The sequence below is a fragment of the Falco naumanni genome, chromosome 8, assembly GCF_017639655.2.
Source record: "Falco naumanni isolate bFalNau1 chromosome 8, bFalNau1.pat, whole genome shotgun sequence".
In the NCBI taxonomy this organism is placed as follows: domain Eukaryota; kingdom Metazoa; phylum Chordata; class Aves; order Falconiformes; family Falconidae; genus Falco; species Falco naumanni.
The window spans coordinates 29,693,069-29,714,913 of record NC_054061.1 but is presented as its reverse complement, the minus strand read 5'-3'; the positions used below and the strand labels follow the sequence as shown (position 1 = coordinate 29,714,913).

Genomic DNA, 21,845 nt, shown 5'->3' with positions numbered 1-21,845 from the left:
CTTTAAGAATAAATAGCACCACAAAAGAAAACTGGAATTTGGAGTGCATCTGTTTTCTCATCCTCTCCAGCTGGGATAGAAAAGCAGAAGCATGCTCCTTGCTTTTACTCCTCCAGAGGCTGAAGTACAGGCAAACACAATTCCTTTCTTTCTTAGGACTGTCAGTCTCTCACTCAACAAACAGCATTTAAGGTAACATTCTTTTCCTAAATAACATCACTTCTCCTCCAACCTTTCATTTTCAATTTTAAACCTCAATTACAAAACAATTGCTTTCTCACGTACTTCTGGAAAACCTAATTTATTTTTTTTAAAAAAGACAAGCTATTCAGTTGCTATGGATTGCAAACCATTCAAACAAACATCAACTGCTTTGAAGACCACTTCCTACACCTAACTCCAGCTAAAGACAATTATGAACTACATCAGCAAAACAAACTCTTATCATGAAATATTAGAAATACCACATCATTACTTGTACAGTGAGTACAGAAGAGAGGAGGTTTCTTAATATTCTTTATCTGATTTGGATAAATCATCTTTCAGTTCATAAAAATGCTAAGAAACATTTCTGATTTGAAAAGGGGTTTCATCTAATAGATGAATGAAAATGCATGAAGAATTCATGTCTCCAGGTTCTGTTGCTTTCACACCACCCCTTAAAGTTAAACTCTGCCTTTCTATAATCCAAGCAACCAGGGGAGAAAGAAAAGAAATTGTCAATTTTGGACTCGCAAACTTGACAGTTGTTCAATGCAGCTACTCCTGCTATTTTTACTAATCTCGAAATTCAACATGCGCTATGTGCAGCATTATGAATCACTATGTTATTTTCTAAACCAGCTCAGATTTAATCATCGTTTCACAAAACAGAGAAGTAACATGATGTTCTGGTTCCTTCACTAATATCTGTGGAAGTGGGCATGGCACTAGGGGCAGACACTACGTATGAGCTTTCAAGTGTGATTCAGGATCATAACCTCCATGAAATAAAATACAGTGAACAATAGCCGTTGCCAACAAGAAGGTGAACAAGAACCTGGGAAGATTAATAACTGTTAGTGACCAAACTTTGTCATCTTTCCATCTGTCAAGTAGACAAGTTTGTCTCAGTATGGAGTAAGAAGGAAATCAGGCTTGCTACACTTCTGTATTGCCATTAGCCACTGAAAACGGCATCCAGCAGTATTTTTAGGCTTAGCTGTTCAAACAGCCTATGTAAATGAACCCAGGGAACATAAAGGTTATGTCCAGTATATTCCTAAGTGCTGTAAATAAACCTATAGAGAGTGATATATATACTAGTAAATGTTACAACCAAAGCATTGCAGCTTCCTTCTTGTGAATATCTAAACTCATTGTATTCCGAAATAGCTATTTTCACAAGGGAAACAGAATAAGTAATACTAATATAAAAATGCCTGTACCATGTCAGGAACACCTCAGCTCGCCATGGTACAGAAACACCACGCAGAACGCCACGCATTGGTGATAAGGTACATTCCCTTGGCTGCCCAAACACCACGGTCTCAAAAAACCTTTCCAAAAGCTGCCTCTCAGCTGAACAAAACCCATGCAGTCATTTGTCTCTGCAACTGCATTAGAAACAGCACAACTAGAGAGAAGAAAAACTGAAAAAAAATTTCATTGCATTGTAGCTGTTGATATGTGAACCGTGTCCCTTTGTCAGACATACCTTTGAGTTTGTTGTGTTCCGAGTCAGCTGGGAAGAGAGAGTCTGGGAAAAGTTTGGGGAAAGTGAGACCCGCATACTTGGGTCTGTTATCAAAAAATAATAATCAAAGCTTTGAAAGTTATTAACAAATACTGAAGACAAACAGACCTCATGTTCTTCAATCAGAGTAATACGATTAGCTTAATAAAAAGAAGTTAAATTCCAGAATGGCATACTTTTTCCAGGCTGGACACACCTTTGAAAACACCAGCCTTAAACTTTCACTTTTCCGGAAGTGATAGGGAAAGTTGTATGGCACATGCTAAAGCATACACAGCAAACAGACCACCTGCTTCATTCTCAGCACAGCTCCCCCTGAACAGGCACTTGTCAGAGAAAGCCAACATTTCAGAGATGTCATCTGAACAGTAACTGCAGTCTAGGCTGTGCTAGTCTCTTCTGCCAGCATTTCACGTGCACTGATATGCGACACCTTACAGTATTTTAATGGCAATTTGCCTGAATGGCTGTAGTGATGGGGGCAGGAACAAAGATAAAATGAGCTATACAGCAATGCAGACTTTTCTGAAAGCTACAGACCGAAAGCACTTTTCTTACTGGGCAGTGCTAACGGGGTTTAGTAAGTCACTCCTTGTGAATTGTTACTATTTCCATCTACTACTGGAAAAAGGCAACAGAGGGTGTAAAGACTTGGACTATAAAGCAGAGCATGCCAGGGTACAACATAGGATTGAAACATGATGCTCCTTCCTATAGGTAAGTCAGCGTTACTGTGTACTAAGAAGAAAAATGGCCTGTTTTTATTCTTCTCTACGTTAAAAAAAAAATAACCTGAATAGCTACATTTTCAACAGTGCTTACTGCTTCTTCTCTGATTCTCAGTGAACACCGTCATATATCAAAGAACATAAGACTTTCAAAACGGACCTAAAATTGCACTTAAAAATCCCAGAACCTAAAATCAAAGGGTGTTTTTCTCATCATTTTCTCACCAGTCCCCACTGCCTCACAGGCAACATTCCACTCCGTATCATCAGCACTTCCACAAAAAAATAATATAAATTAATTTGTAGACATTCCATAAAATCTCAGCTCACTATAAACCACAGGAATTCACTTAAGTTTCACAGTATGAATTTGGTTTTTTCAGTTTTTTAAAACTCTTGCTTCCAGACACTATAACACAATAGTCACTCCTGTGCTAATGCACAGTCCTTTTTTGCTCTAACCTTTTGTCCTTCCAGAAAGCAAGAAGCAAAAAAAGCAATGTTTTTCTAAGTAGCCATTAGATTTCTCCCAAAATAAGAATGGGAACAGATGAGGCAATAGAGACATAAAACACTGTTAAATATAATTCTGTGACATGAGGTGTTAGGTTTTGTTCTTCCACTTAGTGTTGAACACCACACCACTGAATCTCAACACAGCAAAATTAACAAGCTATTCATTAACAGAAAACTATATTCAAATTATAGCTTTTATCATAGCAAACAAAGGCAGAAAACATACCCAAAAGCCCATAGAAGCCAAGTGGAATGTTTTTAATGCAGAAAAACAAATACTCCTTGCAATTCCTAATACTGTTACCGAATGACATTCTGGATCTCTTGGAGAAAGAGGAAAAATCCTACAAAAGCTTCCCTATATGAGGGGCCAGGGTTCTCATCCCTACTGCAAATTCCAGTGTTACACATATGGGTGACACAGAAGCATGAAGTTTTGATCCCATGCCACCCAACCTCAGTAGGAAGACTGCAGATGATCAAAAAAGACCGTATTAAAATTCTGAACTATCTTGATTATTTTATTTAAGTAGATGAATCTAAAAGGAGGAAATTCAACAACACAACATACAACTACATTTAAACTCCTTCAAGATCCTAAGTACCTTCTTCTGTATTTCTGTGATTTCTATAACTGCCTAGCATTGTCATTTTTACCTAAAACTGGTGGAATCCTACACCATATTCTACACTATACCAACACTTAGAAAAACATGTTTTTTCCTGAAAATCTCAAAGCCCAAGACCACGATCTTACTAAGGTCTATGAATACAATATGAATATCTCAATGAAAACAAAATGAACAATTACATCTATCATTTAAAGTTCTAATTTCTATTTAATTTCTAATATTTAATCTTAAATTAGGATGACTAGAGCTGAGTGCGGCCCTCAAAATTCAAATGCGATGTGGTGACAGAAAAATTTAGTGACCTACCAGCACGAGAACTAGAAAATGAATTCAGATTTTCTAGACCTTATCATATGCCTAAGCTAAGAAAATGAACTTGTATTTTTTTTAAAAATCTAGACTTTACAAAGCAGTGAATGAAGCACAGGCAGGAAATGAACACACTTTGCCTGCTAACTCCATTGTAGGGACAGTATCTAGAGGCAAAGGAACAGAGGAGACATTTAAAGACACTTTACTGATAACTTCTTAAACCACAGTAGCAAGATTTACAGAGCTTGACTGCTTCAGTGAAAATCCCACATCTAAAGCATGAACAATTGCTCACTGGAACTATCTACATAATGGGAAAATCCTTCTTTGAAGCAGACTGATTCTTAGGTTCATTAGTCCGCTGTTTTCAAACAGCTACAGTGCTTAGTGTACCCTGCATGTTTACTGGTTTCATTTTATTTTGTGGCACCTAAGGAATAGGGAATTGGAAAACACAACCTAACTGGCTCTTTTATATATTTTTGTTCTTTGCATTGCATGCAATTTTTTTGCAAAGTCAAATCTTCCCACCTATTGGCGTCACTTTACGTCAAAGGATTTCTATTGATTGTAGTGAAGGTAATGAATACCAAGTGTCTCCTAAACAGGACCCCCCTCATCAACATCTTCTGCTCATCCAGGATGCTGACTTTCCTTATCTTATTTTTTTCAATATCACAAGACACATACCATAGGACAAGAAAGTAAAAATCAATTCTGAATGAAGTTACACAAGTGAAATCAAGGCAGATACATTACTGTCAGTAGAAGAGCTACGCATCATCATTAATGAGACACATTTCATTAATTTCCCTGCATCTTACCTAACCTCCTAGTGAAATCATTCTATACACATACAAAAAGTTAGAACGTAGAAAACAGATTGTAAATATTTAGGTCTAAAAGGTCTTACATCATGTAGTAATTAATACTTTTTGCAGTTCCAGCTCACTGCAAATGTGAGTCCTAGACCATGAGGAAAAGAAAAGCACACCACTTGCATTCCCTCCTAATTGGACTCCCAGAAATGGGCACATTCAAACTGAAGATCAAATCTGCTGCTTTTTGGTACAAAACTGCTATGTAATTGCAAAACCTCCTGTAAAGCACAGGCAGCAATATCACTTCTTAAACTACAGTTAACTGTGAAATGTATCACTTAAATGACAGTTAAATAGATTAGTTACAAGCAAAGGTCAGGCCCTCAAGTGTCCTCTACTTTTGGTGAATAACCTATTCATAGTTGCATGAGAACTTTTAAAAAAAGTAAAAAAGTAATAGCTCAACACCATGAGCATCAGTAAATGCAACTCTTCACCTTCAGAAGTGCCTTTTCTCCAAACATTTCTAACGTTTCAAAACCTGACAGTCTGGGATGTTTTCTTGAATTAAATCAGTTTTGTATCATTATCTGCCATAAGGAACTTTGCTAACTGTGCCAAGCAACAAGGGAATCGACTGTAGTGCACAAGAGTGCAAGCCTGGTTTTATAACCTTTGTCCCTTAGCTGCCCCAACTCTCCTGAGAGCTTAATTCCTCTGAAACTGAAACCATGTTTTCAAAAACACTACATCCATGCAGAGTAATGCCTTATTACATAGCACTTAGCAAGATGCCAAATAGTTTGTGCTCTTGCTTTAAATCCCAGTATCTGCATGCTTGTGTTAATACATTCCTAATAGATTTCCAAACCAAATTATTAGTCCTGCAGCTTCTTTGCAACCCAATTGTACAATCTGTTTTCCCGTGTGCCCTGTACTATGTAGGACAGGATGACTGCTTATCACCTCCCCGTTCATAAAGCAGTGTGATGCCAAGTTTGGTGGGTTTTGTTCTGGATTATCTACTTAAGAGAGTCCGTTTCCACCTGTGTTTAGCATTGACATCACTGGATTTCATCCCTCCTTTCCAACTGGAAGTATATCTGCTCTCCTGAATTACATGGAAGTCATGGAAACCCTCAGACCCACCTACATTTTTAAGACTGTCATTAAAAGAAAGACTGATTGTTCTCACCTCTATACAGCAAAACAACAGGATTTTACTCTACATGGTAAACCTAAGAATACACAAGGGGAGAGCAAAACCAAAAAAAAACGTCCTATCTTTAAAAGCACTCGAGTCATCTGCCCATATGATGACTAGACAAGCCTTTGGCTTTTCTTCATGCCAGGGAAACCAAGCATTGCCAGTGTACATGAGAACAAAGAAACTGGACTGAAGGTAGATCTGTCAACAAAGTCTGTTTCAAAGACTTGACAACCATGACTTGTGACATGTAGGACACCAAAACCTTCTCAGACCTGACCTGTAGGCCCAACAGATTTACTGTTAGCATGTAATTTTCCATCCTTAAGAACTCCTCTGTGTGACTTCCCCTGGGCCTGTAGCATTGTGTGGGGTTGTTGTGACCCAAATACAGGACCTGGCGCTTCTCCTGGTTGAACTTCACACAACCAGCCTTGGCCCATGGGCCCAGCCTGCCCAGACACCCATCAGAGCCTTCCTGCCCCCCAGCAGATCAACACTGCACCCCAACACGGTGTCATATGCAAACTTACTGAGGGTACACTCAAGCTTCTCATCCAGATCGTCAATATTAAATATAACATCTTCTGTTTAAAAATATTAAACTGAACTGGCTCCAATATTGAGCCTTGGGGACACCCCATGTGCCCAGCGCCAGCGGGATGTGACTCCCCTCACCACTGCTCGCCGGGCCCGGCCCTGCGGCAGCTTTTGACCCAGCACCCAGCACACCCGCCCCAGCCACGGCAGCCGGTTCCTCCGGGAGATGCTGCGGGAGACCCTGGCAAAGGCTTTACGAAGACCCAGGCACACCCCCCCAGCCCCCCCCCCCGCGCCCGCTGAGGGACTCTCCCTGTCACAGGAGGAGATCGGGGTCCCCGGCAGGACCTGCCCTCCATAACCCCGCGCCGGCTGGGCCGGATCCCCCGGCTGTCCCGCACGTGCCGCGGGATGGCACTCGGGGGGCTCTGCCCCGGCACCTGCCCCAGCACCGAGGTCAGGCTGACAGGCCTGCGGCTCCCCGGATCCCCCCTCCCGCCGGTGGGGTCACCCTGGCTGACCCCCAGCCTGCCGGGACCCCCCGGTGAGCCAGGGCTGCTGGTAAATGGCTGGCGGCGGCGGGGTGAGCGCTCACCCAGCTCCCTCAGCACCCTCGGGGGGGTCCCATCCGGCCCCACAGACCTGTGTGTGTCCAAGTGGAGCAGCATGTCACTAACCGTTTCCTCCTGGACTACGGGGACCACAGCTGCTCCTTGTCCCTCTCTTCCAGCTCAGGGTGCTGAGCACCTTGAGGATATTAGATTAGGCAAGACAAGTCTTTTGTACCTGCAGTTCCTCTCCATGCCAGACATCATAATGACAAGTATAAAGCTCAAAAAAGAATACATCATCACAGAAACAGGTATCTAGTACACTCAATAAGTGATGTGCATTTGATCATGAAAAATGCTCAAATGTCATCAGTGATAAGATTGTCTGAATTTTTAAACAAACTTAACACAGTATTTGGGGTGCTTTTTTTGTTTGTTTGTTTGTTTAAATTGGACTATATTTAGCAAACCTTTTCTCCTGTACTACAGAAGTTTGCACATTATTTTGGCTTGCTTTTTGTAAGAGCAAAATTTTGCAAGGTTTTTTTCTGCTCAGCAGAAAACTGCATTGCAGCAGGAAGCCTATGCAGAAAATGCATACAGCATATAGCAAGAGCAACAAATCGCCAACTTCACTAAACTCCAGTGTGCCTAACAGTCACTGCAAAACAGCATTTATTTCACAGTGAACTCTACGCATACCAGGAGGAGATACAAAGTGAAACTTTATATGCAGAAAAGTGTTTATCATGGTTCTAAGACAATAGGGAGAGACCGTCTTCTCCATTCTTAAATAGGTGGATACAAACTTTCAGCCACCTAAGGAAACCTTCAGGGATACCATTCTGGTAGACAGAATCTATATTCACTTCGGTAGACTTCCTTAGCCTTCATAAATAGATGCTTGCTTAGTTTTCTAGCTACAAGGATTAGGTGGACATCCTCCAACACCATTGCAATATTTAGGGACATACATGCTGTAGCTAGTCTGACCACTAGACTCCCAATTCGCTTTCCTGTGCAAAGCCTCCAAAAATACTCACAACACGGTTACAAATTATGAGCAGATTCTTACAGAGTAGTAAATGCAGTGACCGATCTGTCTATATATTCTGTAAAAGATGTAACTTACCTAGTTTTAGAAGCCCACACCAGGCAAACCCCAAATACCTGTTCAAATCCTGGCAAAAAGAAAAAAAATGAAGAAAAGAATAAAGGACAAAACATTTGGTAACCTCACGGAATCCAACTGCATTCTTGATGCAGCTTTCAAACCTTACTTTTCAACCACAGACTGCTGAGCTTTGTCACAAAAACCTCAGGCTAGGTTTTTCCCAGAAAAAGTAAAAGTACATGCAACAACACTAGCATACCCTGCAAAAAATAACATCAGACGTGCTGGCATAAAAAGTTACACTGAACGTTGGGTCAAACATACAGCTAAAAAACCAGGTTCTTTCCTGAAAGTCAAGGCCTCACTAATGTGTTCCTGACAACTACCAATGGTTAAAACCATCTAACTTGCTGGCCAAAGACACTTTAAAATCTTTTAAACTGCCATCCTCTATAAGGATCTCTTCCTTGATCTCAAAAACTTCATGCACTTAGAACTCAAGGCAGGTTATTTCCTAGCTTTCTTTCCTTTTTTCCTTCTCAGTAGCACTCATTTGACAGCAGTTTTAAGTTGTAGAAGTTCTTTCCAACCTCTATCTGATCAATAAAAATGGTTACTCAAAGAAACAGAGGAAATGTAAGTTTCCCAAAACTGAAAAGTAAATGTTAATAGCATTTACCTTTCTCTACCATCTATGAATGGGGTGGAGGGAGAAAAAATTTAAAAAAAAGAAAAAGATCCATGTCCCTAAGTACTTTACTTCATGAACCTTGAGAGACACTGCACAATGTGAATCTACTCCAACAAAAACCACCACCATACCCAACTGCACAGTCCTGTCCTCTTAACTGTTTAGCAGGGCCTTTACTCTGTTCCAGGTCAGCAGAAGCAGCTAACTGCATCAGCAAAATGCAAACACAAGAGTAACACCACACTCCTCAAAACCCACCACCACAAAACACATCACTCAACTGTGAAGTTACTACTGCCCAGGCCACAACTAGTCTAATACATTTAAACACATCCAATCACAAGCATTACAGCATTGGAAGTTCTGTGAACTTGAAATAGTTTTCACAAGGTAAGCCACAACAAACCATGGAAATTATCCCACAAATCAGTAGGTCTACTACTGAGATGAAGCAGGCTGCAACCCCTGCCTAGAATTGTACATACAAAATTCAGAACATGTTGTCACTGTGGAAGACCTGGGATACACATAAACGTGTCAACTACTATAGAGCAAAACACTGCAATTTTTTGGCAGAAAATGCAATTTTTTCATGTATCAAAACCTGATGTGTACAGATGGAGAACAAGCTCACAGCAGTAAAATCATTTTCCCAAGCCTACAAAGAAAGCTTGGGCTATGCCCAGGGTTAGAATAGTCCCTGGAGGAAATTCTTGGCATCGTCTCTGAACCTAGCAGGATGCAAGCTAGTGTTAATTCACCTTTTTTCCTCAGCATTTAAAAATGTCTGCAAAAGTTTAAACAGGCTGCCTTAAGCAAGTATTATCTCACAAAAATGAGACACAAAACAAGTGTTACTATCAATAAAATGCTAAAAGAAGCTCTAAGTCTGAAAACACCTCATCCAGTGTAAGTTCATCATATCATTTGCCATAAGCTTTAGGCCCAGATAAATAAACCCATGGAAGTCAACAGATCTATGCATGCCAACTGAAGATCTGTCCCTATAAATTACTTTAAGTGTATTTAGGAGATTTCAAGCCTAAACATTCCATAAGCCATTAAACATTACTTGCAACATTATCCCTTAAATCCAAGTCTTGTTTTCATCCACCAGATGCTTCTCAGCAGGGAAATATACACACGATAACCCAATGAGTACCTCTTAGTGAGAAAGTAACAGCAAAGCTCCCTTTGAGCGGGGTTTGCTTGAGTGTTCACCACGATTCAAAATAACAAAATTGGATCATTTTGCTGCCCGTATCACAATATCAGATTTATTATTATTTTTCTTTTACACATAGAGAAGCAGTAACAGTGGGTCTCCCACAATCAGAACGCATATGGTAAAGACATATAACTCTGAATTTTAGCTCCCTAACGAGAAATCTGTAGAAATTAATTTGCTAGCCTGTTTTTTCATGGCTAGAGACAGAATTGTTAAACAATCTCTCCTTTTCTTGTTGCAGCTAATTAAACACAGTAATATCAAGTCATACTAAATAAAAAGGAGGCATGGTTTATTATTAGTTTCTAACGTGCCACAAAGATAAGCAAACGAATTGGCTCTTTTGGGTACTATTAGTTCCACACAGTTAGACATTATAGTCTGATATATGTTAGTCACAGCAGCCAGTCAGAGAATAGTGATGTCTATCAAGTCGGGAGGTAGACAATAATCTTCCAGGCATACATATTGCCCTCATTCATTCTCTTACAAAACAAGCTAAGACTGATGCCTTTCATCTGCCTTTCTGCATCCCTAGCAGCATGCACTTACACACATGCAAACTGATCAACATAAAGCAATGCTAGTACAGGCTGTCTTACTTTTTCTTGTGCTGTTCAGCAGTTTTCTTGTAACTCTTCACTATGCAGTTCAGAAGTGACCTGCCACCCCTACAATCACTGTCAGTTTTGTCACTAGCTTCTATGTCCATTCCTGGTCTGATGCTTAGCTCCACCCTATGTTTTCCATGGATCTGTTAGAAACTTTTTTTCTAGGATTAACTCATTTCACACCAAATAGGAATTTAACTGTTCCAATCACCACAAATCTATTATTAAATACCTGCAGCCATTTGTTGTGTTGGAATAGCAATCTTATCGTGGAAGGATCACAAATCATGCTTTTGATCAAGGCAAAGTAAGTTACGTGGTTTCCACAAAATGCTATTTCTGACTCCTAATTTGGGCTTCAGTATTTCAAGCATACCTTAACTTGTCTATCAGTTTTCTATCAAGCCTCCCATAAGGGGAACGCATGGAGCTACTTTTATTTCCCCCAGCTACATATCCTAGCTGACACTGTAGCCTGCATTTCCATTTTATTAAATCTCCCACTGAACAATAATAAATCTTTCTTTCAAAATGTGAGATTTTTCTTTTCAGAGCCTGGGGAAATACTGTCATTCTTTGGCCACTGAAATGTTTCATTAAAAAATGTGATCTGAGGACAATGCACTTAGAGGTATATTTCCTTCACCTTGGTAAACTGAAAAGATACATTATACTTAATGGTACCTTGATAATAATCTTTAAAAGCAGAAGATAAACAGTCTTCACATCCAACAAGAAATCTTTGTTTAGGATTCAGCTGAGAATCCTTTTCTGCAGTAGATCTTACTCATGTTCTCAGCATCACACCTAGCATGAAACTGGCCCAGAGATTTCTCCAGAAAGGCACAGTTCACGGTGCAACCAAAAGCCACTTATTCTGCAGCAGTTCCTGGAAGGCAGATGCCTCTTGTCTAACTATTTTTATGGTATTTTTCAGACTATCCCCCTTCCTCTGCAGTTTTTCTGTCTAGCAAAAATACCAGCTGGTTACTTCTGGTCACCCTTCTTTGACTAAGGACTGACTAATTACTTCTTCTAACTCTGAATCTAAGCTTATCTGTCCCTTTTTCTGCACATCCAGAGAAAAAAGAATGGCAATGGGTCATACACAAAAGTCAGATGAGATACTTAGGAACTCTCTGTGGTTTTTCTGGAGAAGGCTGGTTTGTAAATGAAGGTTAGCATCTATTAAAAGTTGTCTTCCCTTCCCCAATCTCCAGACCTGGTTTCAGTCTTTACCAAAGACTTAGGATAATCCTAATTTGAACAAAACTAATTTGACCAGGTTGCTCTACCCTTTTAATACAATGTATCAGTTTCCCAATCTTTCAACCTGAAAGACTTGACCAACTGACACTACAGTTGCTTGACAGGATACCAAAATCTATGAATGCAAAATAGAGATCAGAACAACTGCATACCCTTATCATCCAAGTACCATCCCCTCAATGAAAAAAAAACCCAAACCAAAAAAAAAAAACCCACCAAAAACCACCACCACCAAACAACCCAACCACACAGTATTTTTATCTGTTTTTATTTTAGACTAACATTTGTGTAATATTTTCAGTAACTACAGTAACAGATTGATCAAACCACACACACACACACATCATTTTACAATGCACCAGAAATGCACAGCACTACAGTGGACAACACAGCTGTTTAACAGAGCATAATGGGATTCTAGTACAGTTTATCACCTATAATGATAGTTTTGTCAAATTAAATAGTAGATTAATTTACCAAACTGAATTTTTCACAAGATCAGTATTAGCTTGCCTTTTCCTCAAAAAGTGTCATAGCATGTATCAAATAGTAGTATCTAGGACACAAGTTTTACACTCGTGCCAGTGGTATTTTCTAGAAACATAAGTGTCCTTCAGTTAATACTGAGTTATTAACCTCAGAAGTGGTAGTGCCATCTAGACAAACATCACCACCCTCCATTATATTTTCTCCACTACCACTCTACTTATACTCACAGTTTCTCACACACTCCCATTTCTCATCTAGCACCACCATTACTTCACCAGAGTTGCCAACAGGGAAGCACATGTGCCAGCTAACCAACAGTATGCTCTATTGCAATATGCTATAGATCTGCTGGGAGCTATATTGCATTGTAAAAAAAGAGATATTATCTATGTTATTATTTTACTGTTACTGAGTCCTCCTACAGTGCAGGCATACCAAAACAAGATGAGTCATTGGTAAATAAAATTATATACTGGAAAAGTATTAAAATTTATCAAAATGTTCAACTTTCAGGGAAAGGAACTCAAACATTGTTACTGAAAAGTCACAGAAAATAAGTGGCAGGTAGTAAACAGCAAGCACTATCAACCTCCCAGTAAAGCAGAAGTTATAAATGTTATTAAAAAATTTAAATCTGGTACAAGTTTACATTTTGTTGTCTACTAAGTTAAAACACACAAATATTTTTAAAATTTCTGGCAGAAGTAAAGAAAACCTAAGAAAGTCTGACTTTCATCACTTCCACTGCTGTCAGGGAAGTTTACACATTAGTGCTTTACAACCTAAGGAACTTCAAACAATAAAGTGATACTGTACAATGAATATTAACCATCCATTTTCTTTAATTAATCTTGATTTTCAGCTCCAGAAACAACAAATTACAATGACTTACTGAAAAAACATTTTACTTTTAAGACTGCAGTGATGTTCCTTCAAATGGCAGATGTACAACCACTAACCTATGTGATATACCTATTAAAAAGCAGCAATTGAGACTCGCACTAGAGGATTATTTAAATTCAATTTCGTACAGAAAAAGTCAAACAGTTTTTTGATGGACAGCAGTTAATACCAATCGCATGTAATAAACCTCATATTACTTCCTTTTTTAACTATTTTTGTCTATTTTTAACCAAGATACACATTTTTCCATCCACTACAAGCTAGGGAAGGCTGTAGGGCACATCATTTCTACACCACCCAGTTATTGCCAAGTGGCATGCCTACCTACATCTGTCTTTAATGGCACAGTATAATTCCTTCAGAGATATGATTAGGATCCATGACACCAGCTCAATTAGTTAACACTGCCCAGTTATTTACCTTATTTTTATACTGTACCGTGCTACACAACTGTATTCTCATAGCTGGAACTTCTGAATCATCAAACACTTAAGTTGCCTTAAACGGAATCCTAGCAGAGATCTGACTGCAAAACTAAAGACCAAATTTCAAGTGTCTAAAATGTCCCGCTATAAAATAAATACAATATATATTAGAATATGTAAATCATATGTATTTTATATGGTATAAATTAGGTAATATAATATAGATGTTAATTCATTTAAAGGACATTACTGTTCTTACTGGTCTACTGCACAGACTTATTTCAGACTCTTGCACAAAAAAAACCTACCACAGCCTCAGACAGGAAAAATAAAACAACAAAGGAAAGAACTGTGCTAATGATTTTCACGCTACATAGCCTAGACATAAGACACTTGTGTGTACCTCATTCCTCATGAAATGATGTTATAGAGCTAGTTTTCCCTCAAAATCAGCATCCTGTTTTAATTTAAAATTTCTATGGGTTGATCTGCTCTCATGAGAAAGGAATCAGCACTTAGCACAAGGAATGATCAAATTACAATTCTCTAATGCAAAACCACAACAGACTCATATGTTTTAAAGGTTAGCATTTAAACAAACTCAGTTGTTTTTGTAACTTCTACCACAGCAACTATTTTTTTAAATTGTTTACTGTTCAAATACATAGACAGAGATCATTATATAGCCTGTTCTAGATTTCACAGACTTCTATCATAATTTTGCCTGCCAACTAAGGAAAAGATTTCATGACGTGTGAAGCATTGCAGATTTTAGACCTGTACTTCTGTTCAACAGCTATCAGTCTTGAACTTGACATCCATATGCTATTTTCTCCTCCCAAGAAAGTCAGAGTTTCATATGCCTAAAAAAAGATAGGCCCTTACTGGCCTCTCATTTAATTTTCAATGAATTAAAATTGCATTTTACTGTTACTAAGTACAGACTGACCTATGCAAAAGGCTATCTTTTGCCAGTGCTGCACTGGCAATGGATTTTTTTTGTCCTTTAGAACTCTCACTTAACATGGTTAAGACTAAACTCAGTTTTTTACTATAGTGCTGCAACTATAACGAAGACAATAGGCTTGGACAAGTGTCACCAGTATCAGAATTCTACCTTGGCAATTTAAGATCTATATTTCATTAACACTTCTGTGGGACTACAGCCCTGAAGCATCTGTCTTTTTGTAACTGATGTAATTAAATGTTCTGAGAAATATGCAAAATTAGGGATCTGCATACTATCACACAGCAGTTCAATTCTGTATTTAGCCTTTCCTTGGTTTCAAGTGTCTGCATGCTCTTGTGACTTGAAATGTAACTTTGTGAATAAACATAATGCGTTCTACGAAAAATAAAAAAAATCAAAACACACCAAAAAAAACACCTCTTAGTCCTCAGGTCTTTAGGAGTGAGAAATGCAATTCTGTATAGCTCCTGGAAGGGAAAACACAAAGATCAAGACTTTTCATGTGGTCAGTGATCCTGGAGAATTTTAGGTACCCACAGAATCTAAAACAGATCTGAGTTCTGAATGCCCATCATTTGTCTGAAATTCAGTGACCTTTAAAGCATGCTGAACTGGATATCCAAACTAAAGAGCATCAGAACCATGAGTCTTCACCTACATGCTTTATTAGTAATAGCATTATTATTCACAGCTGCGCCCAGGGTACACTAAGTATTGTACAAACATAAGGGAAAACCCACATAAATTTATTTTTTAAAGCAAGAATAGGAATAGGTCACTGGGAAAATGATGTATTTATCAATAAATTAATATAGTCGCTCCCCATCTTGGTTGTCTCAGTAGTACACCTGAGATGAGAAGTGAAAGATTACATCAATGCATCCACATCCAAGCATCCAGAGGATAACACCTTCAGTCACTCAATATTTGTCCCAGGTAACTCCATTTGCAGTGCACCAGAGTAGCATAATAAGGGAGGAAAATCAGCAGTCGTCCTACAACTAAACAAAATGAGATTTTCTGACTTAATTCAGTCATTCCAATGAAGAAAGTGGACCTAGAACCATACTGTCTAAGGTTTGCTGGTATTTGAATCTGTCAGAGTCAGAACTAGAATGAAGCTTTAATCTGAAAGCAAGCTCTAACCTGAAATTTCTTAGCATATGGACCATGCATTTCAAACAAAATGCCTCTCTAATCCCAATGTGAAACATCACCTCATTAATTTTTCAATAATTCATTCTGAAACACAAATGATTTTGTATACAAAATCAGAATGTCAGTGTCTTTGCATTTACTTGTAATATCTTATCCGTAGGCCACCAATAGCTAATCCTGTAAAATACTCTCACTTTCAGAATCGTATCTACCAAGTTTCCATCTGAGATACTACATAGATTAAAATTCACCTTCTCAAAATAACATCGGGTATTTACTGCACCAGACTAAACACCTACCAGGACAAGAGCTCAAATCACAGACCTATTGTTGCACTCAAGTTCTTGGTTATTTCTATAAAACTAAACCCTTAAATATGTCTGTGGTGATCTAAAAGGAGTGATCTCTAAAGCAGCCATGAGGACAGAGTTCGCGAGCTGCCTGCTATTTCCCCAGCATTTTGCAAACAGCCCAGCACCAACTCCCTCTCTGACGCATTAGCACGCATGGCCTATTCAGGCATACTCTGACCGCACTGTGGCAGGCTGGCTGCAAGTTCCACCTCACGAAAGCCCTTTACAAAGCCTACATTTACAACAAAGGCATACATTCTAAATCTTTACTCAATCTCCGACTACAAAGAGCGCTTTTAGTGCAGAATTTGGTCTATATGTTGTTTAGATATATCGATATGACTACTCCACTCACTGTGAAGCAATTTTAGCTAATCAAATCAGGAAGATGAATGAACAGGCTACTTTCTGTGAATCACAAGTCTACTGGACAAGAAATACCAGACAGAATGAGAGTTTGTTTTCTGCTCTGAGAACACTACCAGAGGCTAGCTGCTTGAGCAGAAATGAAACTATAACAGCAAAAGCTATATTTGTGTATTTTTCAAAATTATGTTTTAGTAACATAAATGTAAGAAACTAAGAGTAATGGGTTTCAAGACACCAAAGTTCCATTCCACCTGTAATAGTCCCTCATCCTCTATTATGATTCTGAAACCGGGCTCAGTGTGAACCTACAATACTGCAGCTACAGGAAGTAGCTATTATGAAATTATTTAGACTCAAGCCTTATACACAAATATATGTTGCAAAAAAAAAGATGTTCGTATTGTTGCTATATTATTTAAAAACAGAAACAACTATATTAAAATTATTATTCCAGCACTTACTTGGGGTGCCAAGGAAGAAATTAATGTTCAGTTTAGTAACTTTTATCTCAGTTTATGACTATATATTTATAAAAATGTAAATCCACTCTTCATGAGACTCCTACAAGCATGCATATTTCAGGCAGCATGGAAACGAAGGCTCATCAGCCACTGCCCAGCATCTGACCATAAAAGTACCTCACAGAACCACAAATGTCAGAATGTGTAACTCATTGTAAGAAAGCCTAACTTTCAGCCATTAAAGACAGTATCATAGGGTTCCAGTGACCTCAAGGTTTAAGTCTATAAATATTTTACTGAAGCCTTGTGCAACTATATGCTGGACAGCAACACCTTCAACAGCACTCCAAGCCAATGGGACCACAGTGATTACCACACAGTGCAGGAGTTGTATTTAGAGACAGCAGCTGAAACTTTCAAATGGTCTTCTACAAGTACAGCATTTCCGCAGTAAAAGTAAGCATATTAAGTACCTGATAGTAACAGTTCTGTTATATCAGCTAAAGGAGAAAGCTGATTTTATGGTCTGAGTATGTCCTACTTCTCAATATTAGTGAATGAAAGATGACAATTTCATTTTCCCTTAAGCAGCCATTCTGCTACAGCCAAGCCTGGTTTAGCTTTCCAAAGCTAGAGACCAAACATATTTTGATGCATACATCAGCATTTCATCTTCTGCATTCCAGTATTTTAGGCCACAAAACAGCCCATCCCCAAGAGAATACATACCATACACCTGTTACATAGCTAATATATGACAGGTATATAAGTATATCATCATTTGAATTTATACACTGTTCACAGGTTCTTTTTAATACTGTCTAACACACAGAGTTTGCATCAATAGATCTCACCCTCACGCACCATATGTAATAAGGAAACTACTTTATGTATTCAGATCAACTTAAGATTTATCAATCCATTTCAATATTACCAAGTGAAAGAAGATCAGAGTTCAGCTGGGGCATCTTCATAATACCACCAAAAGAAAACATCTCATCCCAGTGAAGATAAACCATTCCAGCTTACTCTAATGATGGAAAAATCTAGCACTGGAAGCACCTAGCCTAGCCTTGAAAGGAAGGAAGGTGATCAAGCTGCAGCACCCAAGGGAGGGGGGCAGACCATAAAAAAGGAAAGGTAGTCTAATTACAAACACTTGGTTGGAAAAGGAGGCTCCTGAATCACTTTCGCACTCTCCACACAAACCATGCATATGAGTATCACTCCCCTTAGTATTTTTCTTGCCTTCCATTTTTTCAGTCACAGTTACCAAGTACTGCCAGTTCCCTGGCCTGTTATCTTTACTATATCATGTGTTGCTGCAAAAGCAGCACCATAAGATACACTTGCAAGAAAGCATTTCAAAGCCTGTAACAGGATAAAACAGAAACTTACAGGAAGAATTTATAGGGGAATCATAAAGAGTAGTGCAAATACAGTCAGTGTAGCCCGACAATTAGCACAGCAGGTCGGCATTTTTCACTGAAATGGAACATCAGGGCTGTATTGCTAACACTTTACCATTACAGACAAGGTAAAACGGAAACAGGATTCTTTAAATAGCAGGTGTTTGCAAAGAATTGGCAGCACCAGACACCCCAAAGTGATAACTAGTCATTTATATCAAACAGGCAGCAAACTCTAGTCACCTGGCATGTTTCCCAACTCATGGATTGGCTAGAGGCACCTGCTAAAAGGACAGCACAAAAGAAGAAAGCAGCCAATGTGAGACAATAAACTGAGCAGAACTGCTGAAGTTGGATGGGGAAATAAAGTGATTCTAGAAGAATCACTATATTTTCTCAAACAATAAAAAGTTTTAATACTAAGTGTATCAAAAGCCCCGTCAATGCTTTTGTAGCATGTAAGTTAGCTGTCAACTGTCTATTAAGAGATTCCATTCAGATTTAAGATGAGTACGTGTGCTGATTCCTCTTCTATTCTTCATGAATTTAGCCTCTTCAAACCACAAGGGAAGGTACATTCAAAACACATACAATTAGTCTACTACTAACTGCTGATCTCACTACTTCAATGCCTATCCACTGCAGCTGAGTACGCAGTCACAATATATCCAGGCAGGTACTACCCTCTCTGCTGTTTCTTTTCTGTAGGATTTCTACCAGACTGCCACAAATAAGGAAAACAGAAAATAAAAGCTTTCAGGTAGTCTAACTAGTCTTGCAAAACGTTTAAAAAGACCCTTTTAAAAGAAACGGAGGGTTTAGTTACCTATATTATACTTATGTCTTGCAACTCTGATAAATGAAAGCGTAAAATAAAATTAAGTCATTTCAATATTCCCTAAAATTATACTGTTAATAGTAACAAAGTTATTTTTTTGTAACACAGTATTTACTTTTATGTTACTTCAGTAGCAAAGACAGACTATTGAATTTTCATGAAGCAGAACAAAATGGGAACTCACAATGTCCGGCTTTCTGGTTAACATTCAAATTCTTTACAGTGTTAGATTCTGCTTTTAAGTGTTCCTTCTCTTTTATCTTTTCTCTTTTTTTTTTCATCAAGTTATTGTACCTGTGTTTCTATATAAATCACTCCAAGTCAATATACATTGAGTTTTCAGAGACCATTTGGTCAGATTCTAATAATCTCTCCTGGGAGCTGACACCAACTTCCAGCAGCAGGTCGTATGCTGCAGATTAGAATAATAAAACACATGCTGCTGCAGCTTCAATAAAAACAAAAAGAAAGAACAAAAAAAAAAGAGCACAAGTCTGTCTTTATCAAGCTGAAGAATGATGCTTTGAGACATCTTAGATGTCTTGTCTTCTAGACAGCTTTCCTTTTCTTTATATAAACATGTAAATCCAGTCACTTCTGGTTTTTCATTCTGTTAAACAAAGAATGTGCCATTGGAAAGATTTTGTTCCAGATTCCACATTTCTTTTTGTCCTTACAGTAACACAGTGTCACGTAATTGACCAAGACAGAAAGCTAGTATTTTACAAATCTGCATTGAACTAAAATATATCTTTATCTACACAATGTTAACATTTTTTCCTATTTTGAAATTAAAGAAATAAATTTCTTCCATATAAAAGGGGTTTGTTTGGGGTTTTCTTTCAAATTCTTTGTGTAAAGGTAAACTAGACAATAGTCTTGAAACTTAAAGAAAAACACTGGCTTAAAAAGAAACTGGTATTTGTCCTCCAGATTAGCATTATGTTAGGGCATCTTTCAGTGTAACACAGATAAATTATATATTTCTCTCTTACCATTCACTATTCTTTATTATAGAATTCCCACTACAGATCCCAGGTGTATTAAGACTTGTCATATTTGACCTCTTTGGTTAAAGGCAATCCACTGCATAATGACTTTTACACTACTCTGTAAAATGAACAGTTCCACATGCACAAATGCTAGCAGGAATCAACATCTCCTGTTTCTTTCTCCGACCTTCAACAACCCTATCCACTGCATAAAAAAACCAACATTTTTACTAATTTATAAGCACCATGCAGACACAGGCAGACTAGAGAGAAACCTCTTTAGCAGTTGTGAAGAAAAAACATAAGAAAGCTTCCACAGAGAGAAATTCTGAAAGCCCAAAAGAAAAACAAAAAGGAAGAGGTGTGAAGATTTAAAATATTCCCAATACTCACTGAAAGCAGCCACTGCAAGAGCCAGTGTGACAATAATGGAGACCCAGGAAACCCACAATGCCTTCTTTCTGTAGCTTTGAGCTTCATGAGGTTTTAGCCTTGTACTGCTTTCTAGTAAACCTGATAAGCAATAAGCAAAGAGGGTATGAACAATACATTGCTCCTTTTAAAAACACAACTGTGTTAGTTCAGACCTAGATCACATATTTACATTCTATATTACATATAGAATCAATACAGAATCAAATCCTGCTCACATTATTAGTTAAGTGAATGAAGCCACCAGAAACACGAGCAAGCAAGGAGAGCACACACAAGTTGTTTTGATTTCACATAAAAAGACCCCCACACCAATCACTTTAAAAGAGTACTGCAATTGTAGGGCACTTACAGAAATTCACGTTGCTGACATCTTCTACTTGTACATCTACACAAGAACGGGCTCAGTCCTAAGCTCACTCCGATCAAAACTCATTTCAGAACTTCAGGACCCTGAGCATAATTAACATAGGAGAAAAACTCGTGCTCACCAGTCTCTGCGAAATAACCTACCAATGCACAGAAATACTGCACATATGGAGCACTGAAGTAGTGGCAGGCATACTTTAGAATCAAAGCTATCACAGTTGAAAAAAGCTTCTTGAAGCATAATGTCCTTCATGTGAGGTATGAATACATCCCCATCTAGAACCAAGTGAAGAACCAGTTCTGTCCTTACTGCAATCAGCACGAAGTCTGTTAAACACAAGAGAATGGGATTGCTTTCTGTCTTTTTTGATGCTATCCATTTGTGGAAGTCTTTTGTCTACTCAAATCACAGCGAAGAATTCAGGTTAAAAATAAAGAAAACAACAACATTCTTTCATTTTCATTTTCAGCCTTAAGTCACTTTCAAAATGCACTCAGAATTCAACATATTTGCCTCCTGTATATCCCAGCCAGATTCTTTTGTGTTTAATATATTCATCTAATTTGAAACATACGTTCTTTTTCACCAGCAAGTTCCAGCTCAAACCTGCTTAACTGAAGAGAACGCCTGATGGTTTTTATCTTTCTTAATGAATTACTCCAGAAAATGTGGGTGCCTCCTCTTAGATGATGATCACTTTTCAGAGGGACTTGCCTGCACT

At 38.3% G+C, this 21,845-nt stretch overlaps 1 protein-coding gene across 2 annotated transcripts in view; it reads right to left on the bottom strand.

The window, feature by feature from the left end:
* Positions 1-21,845, bottom strand: part of TMEM163 (transmembrane protein 163) — a 101,352-nt gene that overhangs the window by 74,934 nt on the left and 4,573 nt on the right. The window contains exon 2 of one of the 2 annotated variants that reach the window (XM_040603514.1): positions 20,716-20,835. The exons of the other annotated variant lie outside the window; for it this stretch is intronic. Coding sequence (XP_040459448.1) covers positions 20,716-20,835 — 120 coding nt within the window. The remainder of the gene's footprint in view (positions 1-20,715; positions 20,836-21,845) is intronic. 2 annotated transcript variants of the gene reach the window in all.